The sequence below is a fragment of the Anser brachyrhynchus genome (assembly GCF_964034855.1).
Source record: "Anser brachyrhynchus genome assembly, chromosome: 11".
Taxonomy (NCBI): Eukaryota; Metazoa; Chordata; class Aves; order Anseriformes; family Anatidae; genus Anser; species Anser brachyrhynchus.
This window is the reverse complement of record NC_137706.1, coordinates 14,461,241-14,488,933: the sequence shown is the minus strand read 5'-3', so window position 1 is coordinate 14,488,933 and position 27,693 is coordinate 14,461,241. Positions and strand designations below refer to the sequence as shown.

At 52.4% G+C, this 27,693-nt stretch overlaps 3 protein-coding genes across 4 annotated transcripts; 1 reads left to right on the top strand and 2 right to left on the bottom strand.

Moving 5' to 3' along the window:
• Positions 1 to 134: 134 nt before the first annotated feature.
• Positions 135 to 2,644, bottom strand: MRPL46 (mitochondrial ribosomal protein L46). The gene is made up of 4 exons (XM_080607647.1): positions 2,412 to 2,644; positions 2,084 to 2,276; positions 1,282 to 1,455; positions 135 to 595 (listed from the first exon to the last, which is right to left on the bottom strand). Exons 1-4 carry the CDS (start codon positions 2,586 to 2,588, stop codon positions 345 to 347), a joined length of 795 nt encoding a protein of 264 aa, XP_080463773.1. The 5' UTR covers positions 2,589 to 2,644; the 3' UTR covers positions 135 to 344.
• On the top strand, positions 2,597 to 6,381 carry MRPS11 (mitochondrial ribosomal protein S11). Its single transcript, XM_080607648.1, has 6 exons — positions 2,597 to 2,754; positions 2,849 to 2,944; positions 3,071 to 3,160; positions 3,895 to 4,024; positions 5,495 to 5,560; positions 6,018 to 6,381. The coding sequence occupies exons 1-6, from the start codon at positions 2,702 to 2,704 to the stop codon at positions 6,123 to 6,125; spliced, it is 543 nt and encodes a 180-aa protein (XP_080463774.1). The 5' UTR covers positions 2,597 to 2,701; the 3' UTR covers positions 6,126 to 6,381.
• A 152-nt stretch (positions 6,382 to 6,533) lies between these two features.
• DET1 (DET1 partner of COP1 E3 ubiquitin ligase) lies at positions 6,534 to 27,481 on the bottom strand. 2 transcript variants are annotated; one of them, XM_080607632.1, is made up of 5 exons: positions 27,376 to 27,481; positions 25,785 to 26,893; positions 22,834 to 23,024; positions 21,002 to 21,193; positions 14,564 to 17,427 (listed from the first exon to the last, which is right to left on the bottom strand). In XM_080607632.1, the coding sequence occupies exons 2-5, from the start codon at positions 26,865 to 26,867 to the stop codon at positions 17,238 to 17,240; spliced, it is 1,656 nt and encodes a 551-aa protein (XP_080463758.1). In that variant the 5' UTR covers positions 26,868 to 26,893; positions 27,376 to 27,481; the 3' UTR covers positions 14,564 to 17,237. The 2 variants fall into 2 exon arrangements, with proteins under 2 accessions (XP_080463757.1, XP_080463758.1); XM_080607631.1 differs by lacking the exons at positions 14,564 to 17,427; positions 27,376 to 27,481 and adding an exon at positions 6,534 to 6,902.
• Between the last annotated feature and the right edge of the window lie 212 nt (positions 27,482 to 27,693).

Sequence of the window (27,693 nt, the reverse complement as noted above, 5' to 3'; positions counted from 1 at the left end):
ATTGTTTAGAAGAAACCATTTCAGCTCTAGTCTATGACAGGGGTCTGGTGAGGAGAGCAAGCCTCCTGGGTACCAAAGCCTCAGGGAGTTGCACACTTGGGAGAGGAACAGATCACAACATGCACTTCCAGAACTCCCTGAGGAGAGCTTCACTTCAGAGTATAAGTTTTAATATTTATTTAGAACAGGCCTGGTGAAGAGAAGTGGGAAGTAAGGCAAAGGCAATTTATCCTCCAGAGCCCTACTTAACATCCTACATACACAGGCCGTGCAAAGCAGCAGCTCTTCTACTCCTCAGAGTCACATCCCACATCTTCCCCACCTGCTGGAGCACAGCTTATCACTTAAAAGTCCAGAAGGAATCGATTGACTTTTTTCAGGTATTCCGGCTTCAAGTAAGCTCCCAGCTCATCCTTTGTGACCCACAGATAATCTTTCTTCAGCTCTGCCTGTGACAAATCACTGCTCTGGAGGAAGGCTTTGTAGAAGAATACTTTGGCTCCCACATTATCTTCAGTCCTGATGGCCCTGGGAAACTTATACTTGTAAATCCCATATGGTGCGTTCCCCAGAATTTTGGCTTGAATGTGATCTCCTGGAAGGCCCCAGCAGTGCAAGAGAAAGAAAACAAGATGTAAGAACACAGAGCAATTGTAACTCTTCTCCCGTAATAAGACGGACAGCATAGGACACTCCTTCTATCTGGTTCAGACTGACTGTTCCCTCTTCTGGGCAGAAATACTGCCACTTTAAAGTCTTTTCTCATGAAAAAGTAACTTGTCCCAAGTTCATCAAGTCCTCGCAGAGGTAGCGAGAATATCAAGTTCTGCCAACTCACGCAGCAAAGCAAGGACATACGTGTTTGCTATCATCCATCTGCCACAAAAGCTGCTACAGGGTGACAAAAGGGAAGGGGAAGCTGTACACCTGGAGGCAGCCTAGACCATCCAGGTGGCATCTGGTGCTGCTCAAACATCAGACTGCAAGGGCCAGACCTGGCACTGCAGCTGCTGGCAGCCAGAGAGCCCAGCTCCCAGCCTGCTGGCTCTCAGCCCCTCACACTGCAGCACAACTGAGCACAGTTAAGGAGCAGATCACCCAGGATCTTGCCAGAAACCCCATTACTCGAGCACAGTCCCACTGCTATGAAATACCTCTTCCCAGCAGATGGGAGGTGATTTCAGCACAGATGGCAAATATCCCTCAGGTAGAGCAAGGGAAAAGAAAAAAAAAGACTAGGACAAAGAGGAGCAAGAGGCAGGCACACAGCAAGCTACATACCCAAAAACGTAGCCATGGCTCGCTCAGCTGTGTTTCGCATAGTCTCTCCAGGCTGCCATTCCACTTGAGGCAGGAGCCACAGCTCCTGGTTACCAATCTTCTGCTTCACCAGCAGCATCAGGTTACTGTCCAGCTTTCTGTTCAGAGACGTTCGATCATCTTTTTTATCAGCATCTGCCACAAAAACGACACACGTTGGAAACAAAGTCTCCCAGCCACGCTGGTCTGATCAGCATGATTCATTGTCTCTCTGCATCTCGTACCCTTCCAGCAACAACACAGAGAGAACGTAGATATGTGGAACAAGACAAAAATCTAGACAGAAATATTCTCAGTCACTCTGGGAGTGAATGCAGGATTCAGAAATGCTAAAATATACTCTACCTGAGTACAGGTACTCTAATGCCACTGCTAAAATGTACTCTTACCTGTTCTGTTTTCAAAGGGAATTGGTAGGGAGCGGTTTAATTTCTGTCAAGCTGGAGACCCAGTAAGAATAACAGGCAAGCATAGGAACCAAACTTTCCAAGGTTTTTCTTGGAAGTTTCCTGGAAACAACAAAAGTTTTCCCCAGTCTGCTCTGTTAAGGTTGTGCGAACGTGCCTATCTTCACAGCACTGCAGCCCCCATTCCTTTATAATCCAGTTAATTCCTCACGTGCTAGCCACACTGCCAAAGTACCAAGTTTTTAGAGAAATAAGTAACTTGGCAAATGCCTTCCCTACACAAAACCGCACCCAGGTGTGTTTAACAGAGGACCGGGGTGCTCCCACCTGCCAAGACACTGCACTTTAGCTGGTACCTGTCACCCGTGGGGCCGGGCTGAACTGCAGTAATTTCTGTTCCCACTTGTCCTCCAGGTCCTGGGCCATGATGACCGTTTTACCGGGCGCCTCATCGTCGTCGTACGAGCTCTCCTTCCTCCTCCTGAGCTGCTCCTCCTCCTCCAGCTTGCGGACCTCGTGGTCGGAGTAGCGGCTCTTCTCCAGCTCTATCTAGAGGGGCGACAGAAGGTTTGGTCACTCAGGTCACCCACCAGCACCAGGGGCCGGGTTTCGGGACAAAACCCCTCACACGCAGCCCCGAGCGGTACCGGGGGACCCCTCTCCCCTCCGTTCCCCTAGCCTTACCTGCCCCATGAGCGCCGCCATCTCCTCCTCCTCCCCGCGGAGGGGCTGCGTGATGCGGGGCAGCCTCAGCAGGCACAGCGCCCCGAACAGCCGCCACGGCCGGGGCGTTACGGCGGCAGAGGAGGACGAACTCACCCATCGCCCCCAGCCCGCCAAGCACCCGACGGGCGCCGCCATGATGCTCGAAGCACGGCCCACAGTGCCCCGCGGCTGCCCGCCGCCATCTTTCCTCCCGGCGTGCCTCGCGGCGAGGCGGCGGCCGCCATCTTAGGGGAGCCGCGCGGGCCGCCATGAGCGCGGCGCTCGCCGTCGCCTGGCAACGGCTGCTCGGGGCGGCCCGCGGGTGAGGGGCGGCGGGGCCGGGCCGCGTCCCCCCGGGGCTTTCTCGTCCCGTCACGGGTTTCATCGCCCCTGTTTCCCTTTTTTCTCTCCCGCAGTGGCCGCTGCCTGCATGCCGGCGTGTGGAGCCTGCGGGAGGTGGCCGCGAAGGAGGCCGCGCAGGAGGCGGAGGGGCAGAGCGTCACCGACCTGAGGTGAGCCGAGTCGGTGCTCCAGGCATCGCCCCGTCCCGTCTTCCTTCCCACGTTGCCTGAGGGCGCTGTGTAAAGTTTTGCTTGACGCAAAGAGCGAGTGTCTGACGATCTTATTTTGCTCCCCAGCCCTTTAATCCTGCAGAGGAATTCCATGAGGTGGGATGGAAAGACCTACGAGGAGATCCCGATAGCCCACATCAAGGCGACGTACAACAAGTGAGCAAAGGAGCTTCCCCTGTGCCTGTAAAATGAAAGCTTAATGTGCCTGGGCCGGTCATTTTAAATGAAAAATGTCAGGGAAGTTCATGGCTGGGGGGATAATACTACTGACTGCAAACCTCAGTGCTGTTCAGGAAGTGAAACTGTCCTCCTAGTGTCTTTAACAGTAATAAGGTTATTATTATTACTTCTTGGCTGCGTTCTGATATGAATAATTAGATGCTGATGGCTTTAATGGCAGGGTACTTCGTGCCCTCAGTTCTAGCAGTGTGCAGCTGTTGAAAAAGTCATTGTATTATCCACAAGAGATGATTGTGTTTCATTAGTGAACCCTAGTGTGATATTGTGCTGCCTCTTAAATGTCTTTTGAGTTTGAGAAGTGTTTTGTGCTTTTCTTAATACATAGAAAAGGTAAAATGCTCACAGTAAGAGGTGGTTCTGAAAGGGTTAGCTGTACCTGAGGGATAGCTAGCGGAGCAGGTCATCCAGAAAGGTTTTACCATCTCCGATTCTCCAGGCATGACCTTGAAGTTCACTGCTGGCAGGTCTCTGCAGCTGGTGAGCATAACTGAGGTACTTTGAAAGAGAGGATTGAGTTCAGATGGCTTTGAGAAGGGAGATGAGCTCTGTGGTGAGCCATGCACTTTGAGAAGCTTTGCAGGATGAGGAGGAACTGGAGAGTAAAATCATCTGCTAGCTTATTCCTTTCTTTTGCCCCTCTCTTTCCATAGCACCCACATCCAAGTGGTCGGCTTTGACAACAGGCCGTTTGCCCGTACGTCCTGCGGCACTGAAGGCTTCCAGAATGCCAAGAAGGGAACTGCCATCGCGGCACAGACAGCCGGCATAGCGGCAGCAACGGTGAGTCTGCACTGAATATTCTCACCCTCCCAGAGGGGGTCCCTGACTGCATCCCCTGCTACCTGGGTACAGGGGAATGGAGGACAAGTGCAGTAACCTCAGTTATTTTGGGGGGAAAGCGGGGCTTCTTGTTCATATTGCTTATCCCTTGCTCATGAGCAGCACTCCAGACCTCTGCTCCTTAGCACTCGAGTAGCACGCTGTTTGCTGACAGTTTCCCTAGCTTCATTTGACACAGTGAGCATCTTCACACTGACAAAATGTGTTTGAAACAGCAGTGAGAAATGCCCAGAGGGTGATCTTAGCTGCGCATGCTGTGACTGGGAAATGTAGCTTGTAGCCTATCTTTTCCTAGCTCCAATTTCATAGCTCTTTTATTCAAAGTGAACATACCTCAGCCGTTTTGGAAATAAAAGCCCCTGAAACAGCAGCAGTTTAATTTTGCACTGTAGGGGATTGAGAAGTGGCTGTAATTACTGGCTGAATGTTTTATATTTGCTCTCTGCCACAGGAGAACTGAGCTGCTACCAGCAGTTCTAGTCAGAAAAAGCAATGTCCCTGGGCACGTAGTTTACAGATGCATATAGTTTACTGTAGTAATTCCTAAAAAAAACACGTGGGCATCCAGTTAGCAGGAAAAGATGAAGCTGGCTATGTTATGGCCCTTGTTACAGCAACACGAGGCAAGGTTAAACTGAAAATCCTCATCCTCAATTAGATGGAACCTTTCATGTCAGAGGTGTTCTGTGCTGCTGCTGGCCAGCAGCTTATTATGATTGATTCAGAGGAATATAAGAACACTTTCACTATTAATCTTTGTTCACCAGAGCCTCGTAATAGCTGAATAGCTGTGGTTGGCCAGGTGTATTCCTATCCCTGTTAAAGTTTGTAGTAGATTAATTGCACTTGAATGTGGAAACCGAGAGACTCAGAAGAGCTCCACTTGGTGGCAGCACTGCTCTGCTTTACAGCAGGTGTTTTTCATTTTCAATTTGCAAGTCCCTAAAATTTTTGCACTGAAAGTGTGGACTCCTGCACAGCAAATATAAAGCTTGCTTGCTTTTCTCATTTACCCTCCAGAAGGAATCCACTGATCACAGGATAGAAGTCACTGCATTAGAGAAGGGGAAAACAGCTTTGAGTTACTCTTTGTTAGCCAGGTATCCATGGATATGTCATTTTCTGTCCTGACTTTAGGTCACAGATCGTTTGATCTTAACACTTCCTCTGTATATGGAGTTGACAGCTTAACACAAGTTTTCTTGAAACTGCCACAGTTGTATCCAGGCTTCCTTTTCTTCTACTGTCTGGCTTTGTGCACCATCATTCTCTTCTGTATCCATTACTATCTACTTTTTATTTTTAGTTAGAGAATACTATGATAGTGGGTCAAAAGCAAATGAAAGACTCCAGGGGAGCCATAGCAGCAGTAGATACATCAAAGAGAATACTAACCAATTCTGCTTTCAGAAAGCACGTGGGAAGGGTGTATTGCATGTACGAGTCATGGTGAAAGGACTGGGACCAGGACGCAAAGTAAGTGTCAGTTTCTTTTCATATATTTTTCTTAGACATCATCCTTTTTAATAAAAAAAAATATCAGTCTAGTCTTATGACAATACCTATTAATTCATGGGATTTTTTTTTCAGAAGGCAATATAAAGGATTCATCGCTCAAATGCCAGTAAAGAAAACTGAGAATAATAAGAATTTTAGAATAATTTCTTCTGGAGACAGAATAAAAGCTGTATTGGGATCTTCTTCCAAGTAAAGTTAGCAAAATTGATGGAAAATCTGATGAAAGAACTGAAGCAGATAGTTTTAAACTGGACATTCTGATATTAATTATCTACAGGATAATTACAAAGTAGAACCATTGGAACAAGTTGATTTTTTTGGACAGGGGACCGAGCTATTTTTCCTTCAGCTTTTTCCCTTTTCTGCTCTGCAGTGTGTCGCTAACAGTGTATCATCTGCTGTCTCGCTCTTCCAGGCTGCCATCAAGGGTTTGACTATGGGAGGGCTGGAGGTCATCTCCATCACCGACAACACCCCGGTTCCACACAACGGCTGCCGCCCACGGAAAGCCAGGCGAATGTGAGAGGGGAGTGGAAGAGACACGCTGCATTCGATATTAGCTCATACAACAGGGACTGGGTTGAATGTTGCTCGTGTCACATTCCGGAAAGCCCCCCTCCCTGGAATTGGTTGCTGAGGGAAGCTTGGAGAAGACAGGCCTGGACCGTGGAAGGTCAGGCGGTAGAAGCCGGTGGTAAAAGCAGGAGTGCGTGTACCCCTTAGTGGGAAGCCTCTCGTGTACAAAGTTTGCTGATTAAAATGTTGGTCTTCTGACAGTCGTTCCTGCTGTGTTCCCAGAAGTATTTTGGATTATTATTGCCTCTCAACTGCTCTCTTCCCCTCTCCACAGTATGTGGCTCTTGTCTAGCCCTCAGTGCTACTACTGCTCTGGTTAGGGGGAAGGGGAGCATGAGATACGTACAGAATCAGATCTCCTCGCAGTCACCTGTAGTAAACAACTGCATGGGGTCACTTCATCTTCCTTCCGTCTTTCTCTCACCGCACACATTTGGAAACTAGACGCAGTAACTCTTTCCTTTCCGCCTGGCTTGCAGAGCTCCCTGTGGCGTGCAAGAGGCGCCGCTCCCCGTTCACACAGCGTGGAGCACCGTAGTCTGAATCCCTTATTGACAAAGATCTGCTGCGGTGCTTTGTTTCACCTAAGCTGTAGCTGGCCTGTCGGTGCTACCAGCAAATGGAAAATGCCAGCCCTTCCAAGGGGCTGGGATCGGGCCAGTTTTGCTGCTCGCAGCCCCTTTGGTTCTGCCTCGTGCACCGCAAACTGGATTTGCTGGAGCTCCTGGGGAAGGCAAGCAGGGGGTTAGCAGGCCTGAGAAACAATGAAATGCTGCCAAGGAGATTTAAAACACTTCTGTCTTGAACCGTGCCTCTATATCCACAGGCAGCATGGGCTTGTCACAGGGCTGTGATGCATTATTGCCGTCCCAGCTCCATCCAGAGAGAATTTCTGCCAAGGAAATATGTCTGAGGCTGTCCGGAGCATTAACCAGGGAAAGTAACAGCGGTAACTGACAACAGGTTTGATTTCCTGGATGGCAGAAACCCACTGCCTAGCACAGGGCAGCGACTTGGAATCCACGCTGCCAGAGAATCCTTGGCTATATGCAGCATTCACTGGGCAAACATTTCACTTGTAAACACGGTGTGTTTTGGTGCAGCCAGCGGTTTTATCACAAACCCAGAATCTTCCTTTCTATTATTTTTCTTTCTGTCGCTCCTCCTTAGTTTCTTAAATTGCATAATTAACTATTCTCTTCCTCTTTAGAGAAAGGGTACCATGGCAACAAGGCAGCGAACCTCCTTCATGGGGCTGAATGACATGCTGCAGGTTTTGAAAGAAATCAGTCTGCTTAGAAGAGCCTGTTGAGTTGCATTTGACAGAAGAGAATAAAACAAGACTCAGATGAATCCCCTACCTTACTCCAACTGCCTGAATTTGAACAGAGGAGAGGTTATCTGAAAGAGAAGTTCCCTGAGCTGTCACAGGTTTGACAGCAAGGAGGAGAGGTTCTTCCATGCTTGTGTGACAGACTAGAAGAGCCTCCCCCTTGCTCCAGAAACATGGCCGAGCTTCTGGTGACTTCATATTACTCTTTTTAGGGAGAATATGCCAACTCTGCAACAAACCACATTTAATCATTTAATTTCTGAGTATTTTGGGCAGCTAGGGGGAAAAGGCAGCCACGAACACGGATGTGCCTTACAGCAAGGCCGTCCTGCTTCCTGCTGAGCACCATGACCAGCCCTGACAAAGGAGAAGCACCAGCTGCAGGCTGGGCAGCGCTGCGTGGCACGGTGCACGTGCAGAAATACAAACACTAACGTGCTCTGCCACAAGCTGCCTGCTGCAGCGACGCAGCAGAAGCGCCCATGTTAGATAAATACGATGGAATGGATTGAAAAACAAGATTGGGAAGAGAGACGTGGTCCTTTTGAAATTCAGGTAAGAGTAGGTGGATGACTCAAGAGTCAAATAGCAACTACAATAAATCTTTGTCTCATCCAGACTTAGAATCAAGGCTGTGCCCTTTATAAAGGCTGCTCCTTAACACCCCTGGCTTCTGAGCAGTCGTGAACATTTGATGAACTCCACCAATGCACCACCACTGCTTACACAGTGGGATGTTTCATCTCCCTGTCCACTCTGCCTGCTTCTGGTACCTATCCCTATTTTCTTCCTCCAAGTGAGATCTATTTTGCACTTTCCAGAAGAGTTGACACTCTTTTCGCTCTTCTCAGTGGCCGGATCTGTACAATATCAAGCAATATTTGCCTTCCAAACCCCCCGTTTGCCTTCCAAACCCCCAGTGCTTCATTTGCACAGCTTTTTACTGGTTTGATTTTCCACCCACTTTCTCTCCTGCCCTGGTGGAGCAGCCCAAAGCCACGTCCCAGCTAAAGGCTCACTCTGAGCTGTTAATTCTGCAGCAAACCCCGGGTTTCTGGGGCAGTTGTCAGTGCTGTGGGAGAGCACAGCTACACAAAGCGAGCTTTCCTTCCTTGTGCAAGGGCTCAGTTGCTCCTCCCTGCACACACTGTACGGTGAAAGAACTCTTTAAACCCTCTATTGTTGTTCCTCTAGCAGGGAATTAATAGACACCAATAGCACTTAATGATTTCCTTACTCTTCAGATGAAACTATTAATTAAAGGCCTGGTTTTAGTCAGCCACTGGCATTTACCAGTTTTAATTGCTTTTCTTGGCGCCTGGGTGGAACACCGTTTTCTGCTGGCTCACATTCCTCCTGAGCAGCAATTACTCGCGTAGCATGGCCACAGCATTAGCACCCTCATTCGGGTCACATCCTCTCCCTTTGGGTTTCCCCATTGCTTTGGGACATTTTTCTCACCATTCCCTCCTCTTCCTCCTAACCTTCAATTCCTTAACTCTCAGAAAAGTGTGTTGTTGCTGTTGTTTCGGTTTGTTTGGGTTTTTTTACCCCACCCTGAAAACCAGCTCAGGAGCCGCTACTGACTGCCAAGCTCCATCCTGGTTTAACCGTGGCCTTTCTGGGTTTTTGCCCTCCATTTTAACATACGACATGGACCTTTCTCCATCACATGGGATGAAACCAAACAGTATTCTGGCCAACAGATAAGATGCTGCCTCTGGTCTGTCTATCCTTTAAGGAGTGCCTTGGAGATTGAGTCTAACTCAGTTACCTGTCCCGTGGACACAGATGACACCTGGTGGCTTGGAAAAAACAGCCCCCAGACCTACCCCTAACAGCATATTATTTGGGAAAGAGGAACTCTTCCCCTGACCCCCACAACAAGGGCTTTCTAGCTAGAGCGCAGCTTTATCTGCTGAATTGGTGATTTACTATTTCCTCCGCGAGCCTCAGTGGCAAAGAGTCAGGCGGCCAATTCCGATCCCTTTGTGCGATTCAATTAAACCATTAATTAAGTGATGTCAGTGTCCTTTAACAGCTGACTATACACAAGCAGGCAAGGAGAAGGGGACAGACCCCGCGGCGCTAATAACCTGTAGCAGCAGGGGTGGTTTGCCGCAGCCCAGCTGCAGCTGCCGGGGACATCTGCGCGGGTTTTGACGGCTTTCCCTCCGGTGCACGAATACCTGGCTGCAGATGCACGCGAGGCAGGTCTCCGGCTAGGTGTTTATAACCCCAAAGCGCCCCTCGGGAGCCTCTGAGAACTGAGGGTTCGAGCCAGGTTATGTTTTGCACTCGGACTTCCGCAGATAATCACGGCGCTGCGAGCCTGCTGCTTTCATGCCCCGCGTCCCTGCGCAGCCTCCCCTCCCCACAGCAGCCCCTCCAGCCTCAGCCCCTGACCTCTCAGACCAAGGAGAGATCAAGGACCCTCAGGTTGTTTTTGTGCTTTTCCACCGTCCTCCTTTCCCCTCGAGAGGCATTAACGGACACTCAACAGCAGTGGGAACTGCTCGGAGGTTTTATTAATGAACTGCCTAATAGCATCCAAGTCCCCGGGCTGACGGTGAAGTGGGGCTGCAGGGTCCTCTCGGGGAGCTGCAGAGGGGAGCGAAGCCTTGCTACTATTTCCTTTTTTTTTTTCCCTGAAACCACTCACACCTCCTCCGCCGTGCTCTCCCGGCTCCCCTTCTGCTACTGCCACTTCTCGGGGTCTTTTTGTTCCTTTGGAGTTCACGGCTCACCTCCTACACCCCGCATCTGAGAGCCCGAGGCTGTGCACAGGGCCGGGACCTGGACCGAAACCTCTCCGCATCTGGGGAGCCCGAGCAGCCATCGCCTGGGAGCAGCCTCACAGCTCGTTTGCTACAGAAAGGAGGCGGAAGGGAAAAAGCTCTGGGTGCGAGGGGCTGAATGCTAAGCAAGGATGCGGGCAAGGGAAAGTTGGGTCAGGAAAGAGACAAAAGTGGAGGCAAAAATGCAGGAAGAGAAAATACAACGTGAAAAATTTTCCTAAGGGTAAGATCTCCCAGCTGGCTGCCCAGGAGACAGTACAGAGCAGGAGGAGGGTGCGATGAAGGGCTCTCCTGCAGTCAGAGCACCTGGGGACTGGGCTGGATCCACTGCCGCGTGCTCCCAGACCTCCCCAGCAGACCACCCCCAGAACCCTCCTAGCAGCACGATGCGCTCCTCGGGGCTTGTGCCTAATCACATTAAAGACGGCACAAAGATCGTCCCAGCACCATATTTACAGACTGCTCCCAAGCCTCCCCAAGCAGCAACGACAGTCCTCAAAACCTTCCTTTCCCTTCCGAGCTGGCTCCGAAATCCATCCTCGGCGCTTCGCCGCTTCACGGTTCATTTTGCAAAGCCAAACTGTACAGCGGAGCACCTCACACCGACATCCATCACGCCTCCCAGCCACACCACCAAAGACTCCAGCTTTCGGCCCCTTTTCCTCTGCTTGCTCCTCTGTGCAGGAGCAAACCGGGTTTACCCACTGCACGCAGGACAAATAAAACACAGGCAGGCAGGAGAAGGACGCACATTCCCCCCCAGCCTCTCATCAGCAGCCTTTTCAGCAGGTCCCAAGCTGAGGTGGTAAAATACGGCTCTAATCTCTTCGTGCAGCAGCCCGCAGGCAAACACCTTGCTCTCCTAATTGCCAGGAATGGTCCCCACGCCACCCCTCGCGAGGAGCTGGACGCTGCCTTTCATTTTGCTCCTGCTGCATCCACGGCAGAGGTAAATTTTCAATTTCCTGAGCTGCCAGGGCCAAGCACTCCCTAGCGGCACCAGCACAGGGACAGGGACGGGGGCAGCCCCCCGGGCTCCACCGCGCAGCGGGCGGCAGGGAAGCAGCCGGCCTCAGCGCCGGGAGATGCTCCAAAACCAGCTCCTTGCACAGAAATCCCTGCAAGAGGGCGAGCTATCGCCGTGACATGTGTTTGCCCCGTGTTACAGGAGACCTTGTCTGGCCGCCAGCTGCCCCTTCTCCCTTCCAAGGGGTGGGGGGATTTTGCCAGCACCGAAGGCAGGGCTGAAACGGTGACCTAGCTGTGTGCTGCTGTGGCTATCAGCACAGCGGATCTGGGCCTTGCCCTGACCTCGGGACTGGCTGAAAATAATAGGGCGGCGGTAATGAAAGCCATCCTTCAAGGCTGGAGAGATGGGAACGTGTGCTGGGGCTGCTCGGGTGCGATGCCGGTGTTTCAGGAGGGGTCCCCAACGCCACTGCGGCTCGCTCCGGGAATCAACCCGGCCGCAGCAGGGCCAGGGCTGCTCGCCGGCGCCCCTCGCCCCTCCGAACTCACCTTTTGACCCGTTTTCCCCTCGATTCTGGGCGCAGCAAGGCCGTTTCCATGCGGATGGCTGTTTCTCCCCCGTTGCCGTAGTGACGCTGGGGCCGGAGGCGGGAGGGCGAGCGCCGAAATCTCCCGGCGCTGGCCAAGGGCAGCGGGAACACCTAATCCAGCACCGCTCCACGTCTGAGCAGCACCGAGCAGCTATCAAACGGCCAGCCGGGCAGCGAGCAGGCGCTCGGGGGGCTACGGCCCGGCCCGCTGCTCTTACTGCGCCCTAAATCACATCGGGGCGGCTCTGGGGGGGCCTCCCCGCCTCTCCCGCTGCGCTCTCTGCCCCAATACCCCAGGGCTGCTTTGGTCCACGCCTGGCACGTCCCGAAGCTGTTTGGGAGAACGAAAGGGCAGGAGGACAGCCCCACGTAGCAGTAACACGCTCCTGGCTTTAAAGAGGCTGAATTCAGTCTAACTATCACTCGCAGAATGCAGAAACCACCGGAGGCTTTGCAGTGTTACCCCGCGTTTCCATCGCCTTGTTGCAGGTCCTGTATGATTTTTTCCCTCGGTGGCCGAAGGCCGAGCTGCTGCTGCTCCGGGAAAGCTGCCCTGGCAGGCTCCTCTCCCTGCAGCCCTCCTCCCGGCCTGGAACGGTCCCACCTCCTCTAAACTGCCCCCAGATAGCCAGGTGCATGCGGCACCTTTGCAAAACCGCCGACAGACAGCAAGAAGGTGCCCGAGGAAAGGATTTGACTTATGGGAGGGATGAAACAAAGAGACAAGGTAAAAAATTCCCCCTGCACAAATTCCATAAAGCCTATGGGCCCACTTGATGCCCCCTACCCCCTGCCCACCAGGCAAGGGCCAGCACATCCCTCGGAACCCAAGTGGCTGAGATTCGGGACACCGTGCCCCTGCCCAAACCACCCCTGTTCAGGTCTCCCCTCCTGCAGGCCCGCAGCAGTCCCCCAGGAATTGCTCATTTCCACACCGCCGCTCTAAAGCCGGTGCGGTGTTTTCACGTCGTAACAGCAGGAAAAGCACGTGCAATTCAGGGTTTTTCCACGTCGGTGTTTTTCTAAGATCTCCCTTCCTTACACACTAGGTACAGCCCTTCCCGGGTCGCTGCCCCGAGGGAAACAAGGGGGGATCAGCCCCCGGGCAGAAAGCAGCTCTCGCAGGGGACGCCGCTGCCTGCCCAGCAGCCAGCCCAGTTGGCAGGGAGCACGGGGCTGCTGCTGCTACGATGACCGGCTGCACAGCTCAGCCCCCACAGCCCAGGAGCAAGGGAAAAAGTAATAATAAAAGCCCTTTCAGCGTTCCCTTCTCATGAGGAGTGTTTGGCCAGAAGAGCTTTTACAACCACGCTAACAAGGTACAGGTGTGCAGGCACACCAACAGCTATGAGAGCGGTGCAAAAGCAAGCCCACAAAATCCTGTCCCACTGCTTGCCCACGGGACCCAGCCTTCTGACAAAGGTTCAGAGACAGAGGAAAGCTGTCGGGCCACCTGTCCCACTGCCTCCCAGCCATCGTCATCTCTTTTCTCAAAGTCCTGAGAGATCCTGCAGGAAGAAATGGCAGAAGAGGAACAGAGGACAGAAACAAGATGGACAAATTAAGAAAATATATGAAATAAAGCATCTGAAGTCTGATTCTTCCAGCTGGGTCAGAAGAGACTAAGGGAAGGAAGCATAACAGGCAGACCAGCACCTGAGCAAAAGGACGGGTTGGTAAATAAATAGAGAACATCAGGGAGCTAAATCAGGGGGCAGCTGCTCGGGGCTGGAAGGTGAACCGAAAGGAGTCTTGAGCAGAGACATGCCGCTAATGGACACATCGGTTTGATTCCGTCGGGATTTCTGCAGCTCGCTGCCTAATGCAGTTTATATAACAAATATCACAAGTGTCCTGCTTTTATATTGTTTTTTTTAAAAGCAGGCAGCACAAGAAGTAACAAAAGATGGGATTCCAGTGCCTGCCAAACGTGGTTTCCAAGCAAAGCATCTCCTTGTCACTTAGTGCCGCTCTGAAAAGGCACGGGCTCAAGAGCTTTCTGACATGCTCAAGGTCTCCAAAGGAAAGCATCGGGGGAGTGCAGACACGAAATGGAGGAAGGGTTCACAGGAAAGCAGCTCTCAGGACCACGATGTGGATGCATGCAGGAACCAACAGGCACGACGCTGGGTTATTACAGAGCGGCAGCAGATTGCAGGGGGCTCCCAGACTTTGGGGAGAACCGTTCGGATGCTTCCAGCCCCGATGTTGTGCCCCGTGGCTGGGAGCAACACGCAGCTGGAAAATGCGAGTGCCTTACCCAATCGAAAAGCAATGGGCAGGCGATGGCTTCTGCCAAGCGAGCTGTGTTGATCCGCTTTCGTCTCTTGATGGTGGAGCATCAGCAGCAAATGGCCACAAGGCTACGCAAATGGACTAAAGGAAGAGTCTGAGTCTAACTTGGGCTGGTAATACAATAAAAAAAGGGGAAAACATAACTGAAGGCCAAGTATTCCTCCCCCAGCATTAGCTCGCGTAGAGAAGAATTTGAGAAATCTGCAGTAGCTACAGAAACACCCATGGCAGCACATCCTTGAGCGCGCTGGTACTCCAGATGCCAAGAAGAGGCAGCAAACTAGCATTCAGTGTATGCCTGCGCAGTCCAAGGCACAGCCCTACCAGCTCTTCTCAGCACTGGAATTCTTGGCTACACCACTAAGATTTTAGGAAAACAAAACCAGTACGTCAGGCTCTTAAAGCAAATTCTGTTTATTCCATTTTTGTCTTGTGTTGCTAACAAATCTTCATCCTAGCCTAGGAAAAATATCAGGTAGAAAATATCTCCCCTTTCCTCCCACCCTCCCCACCACACGCTTTTTTTTTTTTAAATAAAGAATCAAAATTTCAAGCATGAGAGACTTTCCTTCCAACACATTTCTGTAATAAAATTAACTCTGTTGTAGATATAAAACGCAGCAGCCACAACCAGAGGATCTGCAATGCTACTCCAAGGCAATTAGTACCCAGAATGAATCAATCGGTTTGTCTGCAAACATAATAAGAAAATACTTAGCACTTACCCAGCACTTTTTATCCATGAATCTCAAAGTGTTTTTTTTACAAAAGCTTAAAATATGGTTTTGGCCTCATTTACAGAGAAGAAAACACCAGCTGGAACAGGAATAGATATGCCCCCAGTGACAAAACAATTTAATAGCAGAGCTAAGAACAGACCTCTGGTCTCTCAGCCCCAGGTCCAATAATCCATCGTCTGCTGTGCCACGCTCTCTGCTTCACACGGGATAGCCTGACTCTGGCAAAAGCCCCTACTGCAGAAACGCTGAAGTGGTTTATATTTTTGCCACCTAAAGAAAAATAATCTAAATGGAGATCTGACAACCATTTTAATAAGCACTGACGTCCCAGGCTGTGACACCAAGGAGTAAACCCGGCCTTGGACAGAGCTGCTGAAAGCTTTGGAAAAGAATAGCCTCATACTGAAAGTGTGAACAAACGTGAAAGTGGTGTAGGAAGGAGGTAATTCCATGGTCTACAGTGTGCAAATGATTCTCCATGTGGAGCTTTAATTGAATGTTTGAGGAACAGATCACAGGATAAAAACCTAAGACCTTGACAAATAGTGTTATCAGGTGGAGAGGAGCCCAGACCCAACGCACGTGTGGCCTGGCGCCTCCTCTATGAGCCGTCTGCCGACCTGAAGTCGCTCCTGACAGACCTGAGAAACCAACAGTGCAAACACCAGGAAAAGAGCAGTGAAATACAGTGCCTTGCCCTAGAATTAAGTTTAGGGAGGCCCGGAGAGGAGAGAAATACCACGAGACCAAGAGTGACGGCTGATTTCAAGGACCCTGGGGCACCTTCCCTTACAAGGCCCGACAGCCACGCTGTACGCAGGCACCACCACCACACACGGTTGTTTTCCTACGCATCACTACGCAGAATGAATGCGTGGCTTTAATACTGTTCCTTCACAGGCACGTGGCCACATCACCCACAGCCCTTTTTGGTCCAAAGGTGACACCAACAGGGCCCTTCAAAGCAGGGGTCTCCCACGTACAAGCACCAAATTTCTAAAGCCCCCTCTGTACCTCACACGGGATGGCTGCAACGCCTTACAGCACAGTCACAAACCAGCCTACGTGCAGCAAAACCCAGATGTCTACAACCAAAAATTCCATTTTTAACAGAGGAGGGCAGCCCAGCACCCCCTCCAGCTCACGGAACAGGTAATACTACCCCCAGGAGCTTATTCTAGAGGCAGCACAGACACTGCAGTGGTCCGGTCAGCAGCACGCTGAACATAATGCACCAGCCGGTTGTGCTTCGAAGCCTGCGAATGTCCGAAGGGGTTCTCACAGAGAACAGCGTATCAAACGGGGTAGGTAAGCAACCTAAGTCAGCAAACTCAGCTCTCAACTGCAAACCTGCAGCAACGCACAGTAATTCAGGTCTCCTCCTTCCTTTCTGGGGAGACCCAAATGCTACTAATCCTCCACGTCCGTACTCTAGCGCGCAGGAGGGTGCCAGCAGCTGGGTCTCTCTTCTCCTCAGCAGCAGAACCTGCAGATGCCCACGAGGATTTGTCCACGCCCTGCAGAACAAGTCCTCTGACTCCCGTTGTTGCTCCCCACACCTCTCCCAGCCACCCGCCTTCCTCCTGTGCCCACCTTTTCATACGCTGGAGACACAGTCGGCTGCACTGGCCTTCTGGTGTTAACACACCAGCTTGCACTTAGGGGCTTTACGGATACTAAGGCACAAAAATTAAGTGACTTGCATAAGAGTCAGGAATACACCTCATCTTTCTCAATTCCAGTGATTTCTCACATTTTTTTTTCCCTAACCTCTTGCATATTAAACTCACGTGAGTAGATTGTGTGGATGAGAACAGGGTTTCGTTTCCCTATTAATACTGAAGATGCAAACACAGGTAGCTGTATTTTTAAGCCCTCCCCATGGCTTCCATCCATTCCCTCTAGGACAGGCTGTTTGTCTTGACAAGGTAGGAAAGCATCAGCGCAGAAGGGAGCGCTCCACAAACACGTTGCAAAGCTCCGTACTCGCCATCCTAAGACAGACGACGGGAGAGAAAACAGACATGCCTCTGGGAAATCACGAAAGGAATCTCAGCTACGCTTTGTTCATCAATAGGAGTAGGGAACAGCAGCAGCGCTCAGCGCAGTGGGGACGCTGCAGTGCGAACAGAGTCAGAAGAAACACTCCCAGGCCTTCGGCTGCTCGACTTTCCCCAGCTGAGGCTGCGGGATGCAGGCTGGTAGGAGCTCCCAGGTCAGATTTCTTGACACGAGCGATGGTTTGGTTTCCTAGAAGGCGTGAGAGCCCGGCTTTGGTGTGCCTGTGGCAGAGGCCCAGACCCGAGGAGAACACCGTCCCGGCCACGTGTTCCCCTACGTGCAGCTGTGCCTCATGTGGAAGTTCACCACGTACTCCGCGTTCGTGCGCTGCACCGAGATGGCGAAGGGCTCGAAGGGGTGGAAGGTGAACGCAACCAGGCGCCGCACCGTGTGATTGATGGGTCGCCCCAGGAGTCCCGCCTGGATTTCAAACTTCAGGAGGCCAGAATCCCGAGCGTAAAATCTGAAAGGAAGAAAAAGTCAATTATGGCTGTTCCCGGCTATTGACTTTGCCATCTGGACTCTTCACAAACAGAGACGAGCGCCTCGTTCAATCTCTGGTAATCCCTCAGAGGCAGAGGTCCTCAGCTGGGGTCTGGCTCTTGGCTACAGAGGAAAGCCCCTCCTGGGGCAGCCAGCCTCCCGCTGCCTACAGACTTCTTTCAGTGCTACCAGTGAGAGAACTCTGCCCTCATTTTGGTGGAGTTAGCTGACCAATTAGCTGGAGTTGGCCGGATCCAATTCTGCTCAGGGGTGAGAGGTTCCATCTTACACCTCAAACAACTCTGCAGAGCCTTTTAGATTTCCAACAACAACAAAAAATCATTAACAGGATAGCCTGGGCGGGAAGTGTCTGGTGGACAGCATCCAAGAGGCATCGCAGTAAGGGCAGGGGTAAAGGCAAACAGAAGATGTGTCCTTCTGCTGTCACCACAAACCTGCCTGGGGGTCTGAGGAAGCTCTTTTGTGCCCCCAAAGAGGTGAGCTCTGGAGCACAGCTTCAGCAACAAGTGAGCAGTGCCAAGGGGATGAGGCAAAGCACTGACGAGACAGACATGTCTAAAAAGCTCTTCCTTTCTCGAACCTTCTCTGCATCCTAGAGGACAGACTCGCTCTGTGTAGCACACATAACACCATCATTCTGCACTGCTGTGGGATCGGGGGACTCTGCGCTGACCCCACTCTCCCCAAGACTCCAGTGGGGGTTTCAGGGATTTGGTACCTTCACAAGGCAGCTGAGCTCCAACTGACAGGACTCAAATCCTCCCTGAAGCTGCCTCAGTTCTTTAGACCATTTCCTCTGCTCTTTCAGTTACGGGAACAGAATTGCCATTTTGCCTCCCAGCCATTTCCTTTTCCACCACCACTTTGTGGACGTGGGTATTTTGCATTTTTCCTCTGGTTTCAACTCGGAGAATGCTTTTAATATTAGAGCACATTTCTCTCCCCCCCCTCCCCATGCCAGCAAGCAATACGAAGCACTCTGCTTTCAGCCTGGAAAGAACGGGTGATGACAGATAGAGGCGATGCTGTTTCAGGAGCAGACGTACTCCACATTTTAACAGCACAGCCTATTGAGATCCTCATGTTCTTCCTGGAGGGCCACTCTCCTCTGCCTTCCTCTGAATCGAAGTGCTAGCCAGCCCTGCCTGAAAATTGCACACAAGAACCCAGCAAGAGAGTCACAATCTTGGTATTTGGCTTTTCAAAAAGCCCTTTCCCTCCTACACAAGGCTGGGTATGTGGAGGGTCATTCTTTAAATAAAGCACAGTCCCTGGTCTGCTCCTCTCTCTCCCCAATTCACAATAATTTACTACTCAAGATGAAGCTCCCTGTAATCTCAAAGATGTGTTCGGTTTGGTATTTTTAAATCTATTTTTAAAAGTGCTCTGCAATCAGAGGCCATTTCCATGGGCTCTCACTCTGGGGATAAATTAGGCACTGCAATATAAAATTGTATGTCAACAGAAACAGCAAGACCAGCCTTTTCAAACCATATGAAAATGGAAGATTTATCTGCAGACCAATTTTTTTGGTTAAATGGCTCCTTCTTAGCCATCTAGATGGATTTTAGAGACCCCCTGCCATAGGTAAAGCTGTATTAGAGCCTCTTCCTCCCAAGTCCCACCATTTCACCCACTGAATGTCTCTTCAAGCCTCCTGAAAAGACGCTGGAAGATGGCAGAGGTGGGGAACCTAAAGCTCTTCCCTCCCAAGAGTAAACCACCACTGGTCTCTCAAGCAGCCGGAGACGAGGGTTGAACCTACCAGGACACAGAGAGGCAGTAAGGATTAAAGGGACACCACGCACGGAGGTGCTGAAGCTGGCGTGTAAAACGGGTGGAGGTTTTCATGTCACGCTAGGAAACTACGTACCGGTCACAACTGATCATAACACCCTCAGCTGCTGAAGGGTTTTGCACTTCAGCCAGTTACGGGGCTCAGATTACAAATCCTGCCGCCCCTCATTTCCAAGCTCTCCAACCTCAACAGGCGGCTGCATGACTTTATTAATCCCTTTGTTTTGCAGGTGAGAAACACAGCGGCGCGATTTCAGCTGCTGAATGGTTAAGGTTAGCGCCTCGGTCTTCTACTTACTTTCCGAAAACCAGGAGCCCCACCGCTTTCAGACCCTATTCAGCTCCTAATTGACTCCGCACAGCTTCGAGCTTTGAAAGGGCTGGCGCTGCAACGCCGCTTTGCTCAGGGGAGGGAGGAAAGGTGGCACTTGGCTTTGTTTACTACAAAGCCGGTAACTGCAGCAAACGACTGCGGTTCCGCTCCCTTTTGTCTGCAGGAGATGTAAGCAGGTTGGCGCTGCCAGACAGCCACTGCCCTGCAAGTTTTCCCGACGTCAGGCACGACAAGGGGGAAAGGGCAGGCTCTCTGCAGACAGCACGGGAGACGGAGATTAAACCAAATCATACAGGCAAGGGAAAAAAAAAATATTAATTAAATATACATAATTTGGGAATTGAGAGCGCAGGAATAATCAGAGGTTCCCCGCCACCTGAGTCAGGGCCAGGGAGACATGAAACCCCGTTTTGAGAATGCATTGATGAAAATAAAGTTGGGAAAGCGGCCAGAACGGTCTCCCTAGGCTTCCGGAGCCCCCGACATGTGGGCAATCACTAAACAAAGCACTTGGAGATTGAAGGCTCTCTTTGTTTTTAGAGCACAGGTTCATTTCCCTTTTGTGGGACTCTAAGTGGAAGGACTACTCTGCCCAGAGAACTCCGTCCCTTTGATTTGAGCCTTTCAGGCTGGAGAGATGCTGGATTTTTAAACACTACTACTTGCAGCCATGGCTGCAGCCAACAAAAAGAAACAGCCGTGGTGTTTCTGCAAGAAGCACCGCGAACCTCCTCATTCTCCAGCGTGGAGTCATTCCTGCTGCCAGCATCGAAGGCTCAGACGTAAGAGGCACAGAACAGCTCTTACACCTGGCGAAACTCCTACCACAGAAACAAATTTCCTATAGATCACAGAAAGAAGGGGAGCACGAAGAGGAGTACAGCTTTCACAGTGAGAAACGTAAACAAGGGAAGTCTGAAAATAGCAAAATCAATACCAGAAGCATTATGAATAACACCTAACCCGGCTGATATTTTACTCATAGGACAAACCAGATGATCCTCACCAGCTAACCCTACGTGCTCAGAAGGAATCCTTCCAGCACAGGAAAGCGGGCATCCAGAACCACGTTGCAGCCCCAGCAGGAAGGCTGGGCTGCAATAAAAGGAGGAACAAGAGCATTTGTATGGAAAAGGCTCAGGCTTCCCGACCCAAATCTTCCCCAGGGCAGCTCAGCGACACAACCTGAAGAGCTCTCCCACACGTACACGGTACGACATCGCAAGGAGAGATGCCAAGCGTTGTGGGACTAATGAAATAAACGCTCTGCTCAAGGGATGCCAAAAGAGAAAAGCACGGAACTATTCGGCCTTCCTGCAAATTTGTCCCCACATGGCAGAGGTGATTTAGAATTACTCCCACACTGCTCTCCTCGCATACATCTCCCTGGCCCGTTTCATACCTTATCGGGTGATCGCCGCAGGTCTTGGGACGCTCCATGACTGACACCCACTTGTCATCATAGCTGAAAAGGGAGAGGTCGAGGTACGGGCTGCCGCTGTACGACTGGGCGCTGATGGGGAGCTGGCCCAGCAGCCTCCGCACAGCCTCCGTGTGCCCTCCGTACTTGGCGTTCACGATAGTGTCTTTGAACCTGCAGCAGAACGAGAAGGGTTTATTCACAAAGGCCCCAGGTGAGCGGCACAGCTTAAATAAACTAGGGAGGAAAACCGAGAGAGAGAGAGAGAGGAACAGCAGCAGTGTCAGAACCACAACAGTTCATTTCCAAAGGTGCATCACAGCGATTCAACCACCAACCAGTTCTGGTGACCTTTTTATCCTCCCTCATCATTGCTGTTTCTGCTCTGAAAGTCCAAACTGCAAGAAGGACAAGACCGTGCCTATCCACAGGGCCCGGCCCCAGCTGCTCCACAGCACAGGAAACGAACGGGATCAGAACCAGGGAGAGGTGGATTAGCAGCTTCTCAGTCAATCCGAATTTTACCGTGCAGCCTGCAAACAGCATAAGCAAAAGCCGGAGGGTTGCACAGTAACAGTTGAGCCCTTAAGGTTGACTTGAGAATCCCCCTCTCTCCAGCCACAGTGTTTTAAACACATAAAGGGAGAAACCTGAGATGAGGAAGAACCTTGGAGGGAAGCATAAAGCTCTTCACAAACTACAGTGTGCTGCAAGTTCTTCCTGGTGAAGAGACTAGCGCAGGTTGGATTTCTCTTTCCAAATATAATTGGATCTTTCCACAAGCAAAGAAGAGGCAGATCAGCTGCACGAGTGTCAGACACCGGGGACAGTAAAAACCTTCCCCTTAGGCCAGAAACACAGCCAAAAGCCAGCTTGCTGTGCACACAGCACTGCTACGCTTTGCTGCTTAAGCTAAACACTCCTGTTACAGGCCCTTACAGCCACGTGGCTGAGCAGATTCTCCTCTTTATTTTAACACAAGGCAGGAATTGTTCTGCAGGTATCTGCAGTCAGCTCTCTCATTCTCTCTTCCCCCCAGGCAATATGGAATTCACGACGGGGAGCTCTAAAAAGTTACAGGCAGTCAACTTCCTTTTACTTATGGGACACGAACCTAAAATCAACCGAAGCTTCATTCCCCTCAGTGACTGCCGAGTGCTTTGGATGATGTCAAACAAGTCACTAGAACAACAAAACACCCTGAGTCACATAAAAACATATTCCGAGAGAAATAACACACTCTGCCTCATTAAAACCACATCAGACTGTTAAAGCACATTCTAGAAACCCTGGTTATTTCGGTATTTTGCTCACTTTTCGCTACAGGTCTAGGCAGATCGGCTTCTTTCCTCCGAGCAGAGTCTGATGAGAACCACAAGCTGTTTACTGATGTTACAGAACACAGTTTGCTGCACACTAAATTTAGAGAAGGGCACTTGGCAAAACACATCCAAATAGATGATGTGGCATCTTGATAAAACCTTATCTGCAGGGCCCTTAACTACTGCTTCAATAACCTCCAGAGGAGTTACTGCTCGAGGAGCGCCAGCAACATCTTGCCCTTAAAATTCCTTTCCCTTCTAAGCACTGAATTGCCACTGCCTTTTCCTTCCTGCTAAAAAACAGATATTGCAAAATACAAGGGCAGATGCGCGAGGCTGCAGGACAAACCACGTCCCAGCCAGCCTCTTGCAGCCCTCGGGGCATGAAGGAGCTGGTTTTCTCAGGGTTGCTGTTGTTATTTGATACTAGCCTTCAGCTGGCAGGGGCGAGCGCGTGCCTACACGGTATAAAGCATGCTCCCAGTGGCTCACCGGCGCTGGATCTGCCTGGCAAAGTTGTTGCTGGACGCAGAGCAGGGGAACTGGACCGCCTCGCTGTGCAGGGTGGCGTTCCTGAAGAGGTCGCAGAAGTTCTCAAACAGCTCCAGCAGCTCGTCGGACGTGTTCTCAAACACGGCGATAACCTCTGTGGTCACCATGTTGTACACGACGAAGAACGAGGGCTGGGGAGAGAGGCAGAGGCGGTGGTTACCCGGGGGAGAGCTGTCCCTTCCTCCTCCCCATGTGACATCCCAGACCCTAGCCAAATTTCTCTGCAGTGCAGGAGAATCCCACATGCCCACGTTACTCCATTCCGTTACCCAAATGCCTCAGCAGGCACCAAATTATCCACCTGTTAACCGTGATGCAATTATATATGGAAAAAAACCTGAACGGACTTCCAGTTCTTCCATCTCGAACTGGATGCCAGTATTTCTCCTTCTCTCTGCCTTCCACCAACTCCAAAATGCTTTCTGAAGTGCCAAATTTAATTTCCATTCCTGCTGACAAAACGATCTCAAACCCATGCTAGCCGGCAACAAATTATTTTTTTCCTTTATGCAGAGAAATGATTTGCTTCTCCCTTCTTAACACTGCCGCCACACAGAGATGAGCCTTTTCAGCGCGCCGCGCGCTGCCGACAAAAAGTTGTGCCCTCCAGGTACCCTGCTGGCACAGAAACGAAAATCTGAGAGACATTAATGACTTCTTTTTAATATCAGCGTTCCCGTGCAAGAAGCCCCGGGCACTGTGCTGCAGCCTGGCAGCGTTTCGCAGGAGGAACGAGCCAGAGGCGGGGGAAAAATGCGACATTTGTACCAGCACGGCTGCACCGAGGGGAGAGGACATCCCCATCCCCCTGGGAAGGGGCAAATTTAATCCTTGGACATCAACGGTGTTAATTTATTGAGTAGAAGAGGGCTAAGATCCCGGCACCCCAAAGTCAGAGCCTGCCCCTGCTTCGCAGGTGGCTGATTCCCCTGGTCCATGCACATATCTGGGTAAGTCTCCTGCTAACAAAGGCAATTTCCGAAGGCTTCACCTCCCGCTCCCGAGCAACGCTCAGCGATGACGGCAGGCAGCTCTGCCCACCTCACCCGACCGTAAATATCCCCAGGTTTGTTTGTTTTACGGGCCCAAAATAAGCTGTGATCATACAAGCCAGCCCCCACACGTTACAACGAGGCGCGCTGGAGGAGGTTACTCACTGCACTACTGCCTGAGGAGAGGGAAGCCCTCCTGAAATACGCGGCTGGAGCAGAGAGACAACGCGGGGAGACGGCAGGAGGAGGAACTAGTTACATCTTTGAAAATTGCAAGGAATATTCTTAAATAAAAAGGTTCCTTTGCCAGTTCAACACACAGACACCCACAGGCTGCCCTTAACGTGAGAAATCACTCTCACCTCATCTCAGCGGCACCTGCGACAGGCAGAGCACCGTCACAGTACGGGGGGCAGGAGCTGAGTGTCACAAAAAGCACACAGCAAAGCTGGCAAGGCTAAAACACGAGCCTAGAACAACCACCCCCGGGCTACGTATCCGCAGCACGTGATCAAAGATCTTGGGAGACTCGGCGCAGACCTTGGCAACACAAACAAGCACGGCCAGCGACTTCCTCAACCTCCCTGGCAGAGAAGCCTAAAGCAAGAGCAGCCCGAAATCAGATTAACCTTGTGTTCTTGTCTGACAGAAGAAAGAAAAAGGGGAGCTTTAGGCATTCCGTGACTAAAAAGCTTCCTTCAGGAAGCCCTAATAAAAAGCCTCAACGCAGGCAGGCCTGCCGAGGTGGGGCGGCCTCGGTCAGGAGCACCGCTCCAGAACGGAGCCGAACGCCGCGAGCCTCTTCCACAAGGCTGTAACATCCCTGAGGCGGCCGCTGCGTCTCACATCGATGGGTAAAACTGATCAGGTTTGGCCTCGCCTAGTCCCTCCCAGAATAACACCCCCCAAACAAATACACAATTTTAGAGGAAAAAAAGAAGCCATTCTCTGGGGTGGATGAGGCTAAGGCACCTCGCAGAGAGCGTTTCTTCTGTTCTTCTGTTTCTTCTGGCGTCTCACTACTGGAACTGGCAAAGAAGGGGAGGAAAGGAAGGGTGTGGAAGGAAAAACAAGCACCTAGGGAACAGATCAGCACTAGAGATTTAAGGTTTCTCGCTAAATACCTTCAAACATAAAAAAAAAAAGCACAAATTAAAGGAGCAGACAAGGTGAAGATGTAAAAGGCCCCGCTCGGTTTCGCAGCGTTATTCGGTTTTTGAGCTGACAGTGGGGAGGAGACGATCAGCCCACAGCACTGCAAAACGTCTGGAGGGGCTCGGCACCGCCGGAGCTGCATTTGCTCTAATTTGACTTCTTGAGAACTAAGCGGAAAGGAGAAGCAATTGGGACATTAGCTAGATTTAAGAGCAGCTACTGCAATTTGGAGAGATCATAAATACTGTCTCTGATAGAAGCTTGAAAGAGCAAGGACGTAGGCAGAGCAGAAAAGGTAATTCGACTGGGGAAAAATGAAGACTATTATATTTGAAAAACACGCTGGAAAATACAGGAGAAAAGGGAGAGACTCTACAATATAAGCGCATTACACGAAATAACAGCTAAAAAAATCAGCTGGGGATTCGGGAGGGGAAGAGCACTGTAAAGCACCCACGAGCACGGGGAACAATCCCTGGAGAAAGGGGACTCAGTAACCACCTAAGATCTTTTCTCTCTCATTTTGCGTCAAGGAGGATGTAGCGAAATCATGACAGCGGAAGACAGCGAAGCTATTTGATGCCAGAGGCGCCACGCGTTCACAAAAGAGTGAAGTAACGGGGCTCCTAAACAACTCGTCCGCTCAGCGTTCACAGGCTCAGCTAAGAAACGCAGCTCACAGCACCCAGCCTGCCCAGAGCACTTGCCCCGAAGCAGCGAGCGGCCGCGGGGGGCAGGCAGTACCTGAGAAGGATCCGTCACCCGCAGCGTGACCACGTCTTCGCTGGTGTACTTGATGAAGAGGTGGTTCTCATCCAGGAGCTGCATCTTCCACATGCGGAGCTGCCTCAGCTGGTCGAAGTACTGGAAGAACCTCCTCTTGGCGATGGCGCTCCCGTCCTGCTCCGCCCTCCGCCACAGGTACACCAGCAGCCTGTGCTTCAGGGAGTTGATGAAGGGCTCCTTGTAGGGGTTGGCCATCCCCGTCTGCGTGTCCCGCTGCACCTCGGGGTACACGGCGGACAGGGTCAGCAGATCGTCCTCGTAGCAGAAGCGCCCGATGGTCCGCACGTCGATGAAAGTGCCCTCGGGGGTCACCTGAAAGACGTGGATAGTCTGCTGCTGCACGGAGAGGATGGCCAGGATGTTCTTGTAGAGGTACAGCCCCTGGTTGTGCGACAGGATGACCTTGTCGCACTTGAAAGTCCGCGTGTCGCAGAGCCTGCCCGTGTGCAGGTCGATGATGTGCAGGGAGTAGTCCTCCAGCGGGGAGCGGGGGTTGGGGGTCACCGACTCGCTGTTGCGATAAACCTCGAAGAAGGGCGGGTGCGGCTCCTCGGGCAGGTAGGCGGCGGAGCCGACGATCACGTAGCGGCAGTCGTCGGTGAACAAGCTGCACTCGCGGTTCAGGTGCTCCCCGTTGGAGGCCACGTTGGTGATGTGCAGCAGGACGAAGAAGCGCTCAAAGAGCCGCCCGCGGATGTTGACGGATCTCTGGTCGTTGCCGTTGGCCAGGATCTCCCCCTCGTAGCCTTGCAGGAGGTCTTCTGCCGCCTGGCAGCCCTGATACTCGTAGATCTCCAGCGAGGTCTGGTCGGAGGAGAAGGCGATGAAGTAGCGCCCGTCGGGGGAGAACTTGCGCAGGAAGCAGGGCGGCTTCTCCACGTTGACCACGGTGAAGTTGGGGAAGACGTTCTGGTGGAAGACGCGCACCTGGTGCCAGTGGGTGCCGGCTTTGCCCGAGCTGATGCGGCGGCGCTCCAGGCGGTGGATGACGTTCTGGTTCTGGATGCGGCGGGGCCTGATGGTGGGGGCGTCATGGTCCATGGTCAGCGCCCTACTGCATCCTCGCCCTGCCGGGAACCGGGCACGGGCTCACGGCGGGGCCCCGCCGAGCCCGGGGGAGGCGCGGGGCACCGAGGGGCTCCACAGCACAGCGGGGAGCACCCCGAGGGGGGGGGGTCCCGGGCAACAGAGCTGGGGGGGGGGAGCCCCACAGCACCCCGAGGGGGGACCTTCTGGGAGACCTGGGCTGAGAGGGAGGCGGGGAGCCGGGCACGGAGCCCCCGGTGGGGCGAGGGACACCGGGAGGAGCCCGCGGGGAGCGGCGGGGTGCGGGGGCGGCCTGCTGAGGGGGAGGCGGGCACGGGGGGGGGGGGGGGGGGAAGGCACAGGGGGCAGCAACCGGTGCCGTGAGGGGCCGAGGGGGGCGCCGAGGGGCACCGGGGGGTGGCGGAGCGGGGCCCGGCCGCGGTTCTGACGGGGAACCGGCGGAGTCCCGGGGGGGGGGGGGGGGGTCCCGGGGGTGTCCGGGCCCGCCGCAGGCCGCGCTCACCGCCGGGGCCGCCGCCGGGCCCGCCGCCGGCGCTCACTCGCTGGCCGCCGCCATCTTTCCGCCACCGCGCCACGGCGGCGGCCGGAGGGCGGGAGCCCCGCAGCCCGCTTCCGCTTCCGGCCGGCGCAGCGCCGAGAACGGCCCCGGCGGGGCGGAGCGGCCGCGGGGGGGGGCAGGGGGGGACGCAGCGCCCCCTGGCGGCCGGAGGAGGGAGCGCCCCCATAGCCGGGCGCCCCCAAAGCCCCGCACCCCTTAACCGGGCACCGCCATAACCCCGCACCCCGATAGCTCTGCACCCCATAACCCCGCACCCCGATA

What these genes read in the sequence shown, in the direction of transcription:
- MRPL46 (XM_080607647.1), bottom strand. Translation starts at nt 2,588, where the DNA reads ATGGCGGCGCCCGTCGGGTGCTTGGCGGGCTGGGGGCGATGGGTGAGT. An exon ending in CCCGGCCCCACGGGTGACAG is followed by an intron (nt 1,456 to 2,083) that starts GTACCAGCTAAA and finishes TTTTTGTGGCAG; the next exon opens with ATGCTGATAAAAAAGATGAT. An exon ending in AGCCATGGCTACGTTTTTGG is followed by an intron (nt 596 to 1,281) that starts GTATGTAGCTTG and finishes GGGGCCTTCCAG; the next exon opens with GAGATCACATTCAAGCCAAA.
- MRPS11 (XM_080607648.1), top strand. Translation starts at nt 2,702, where the DNA reads ATGAGCGCGGCGCTCGCCGTCGCCTGGCAACGGCTGCTCGGGGCGGCC. An exon ending in CTGCTCGGGGCGGCCCGCGG is followed by an intron (nt 2,755 to 2,848) that starts GTGAGGGGCGGC and finishes TCTCTCCCGCAG; the next exon opens with TGGCCGCTGCCTGCATGCCG. An exon ending in GACTGGGACCAGGACGCAAA is followed by an intron (nt 5,561 to 6,017) that starts GTAAGTGTCAGT and finishes TCGCTCTTCCAG; the next exon opens with GCTGCCATCAAGGGTTTGAC.
- DET1 (XM_080607632.1), bottom strand. Translation starts at nt 26,867, where the DNA reads ATGGACCATGACGCCCCCACCATCAGGCCCCGCCGCATCCAGAACCAG. An exon ending in GGGTGACGGATCCTTCTCAG is followed by an intron (nt 23,025 to 25,784) that starts GTACTGCCTGCC and finishes CTCTCTCCCCAG; the next exon opens with CCCTCGTTCTTCGTCGTGTA. An exon ending in GCCAGGCAGATCCAGCGCCG is followed by an intron (nt 21,194 to 22,833) that starts GTGAGCCACTGG and finishes GTTCTGCTGCAG; the next exon opens with GTTCAAAGACACTATCGTGA.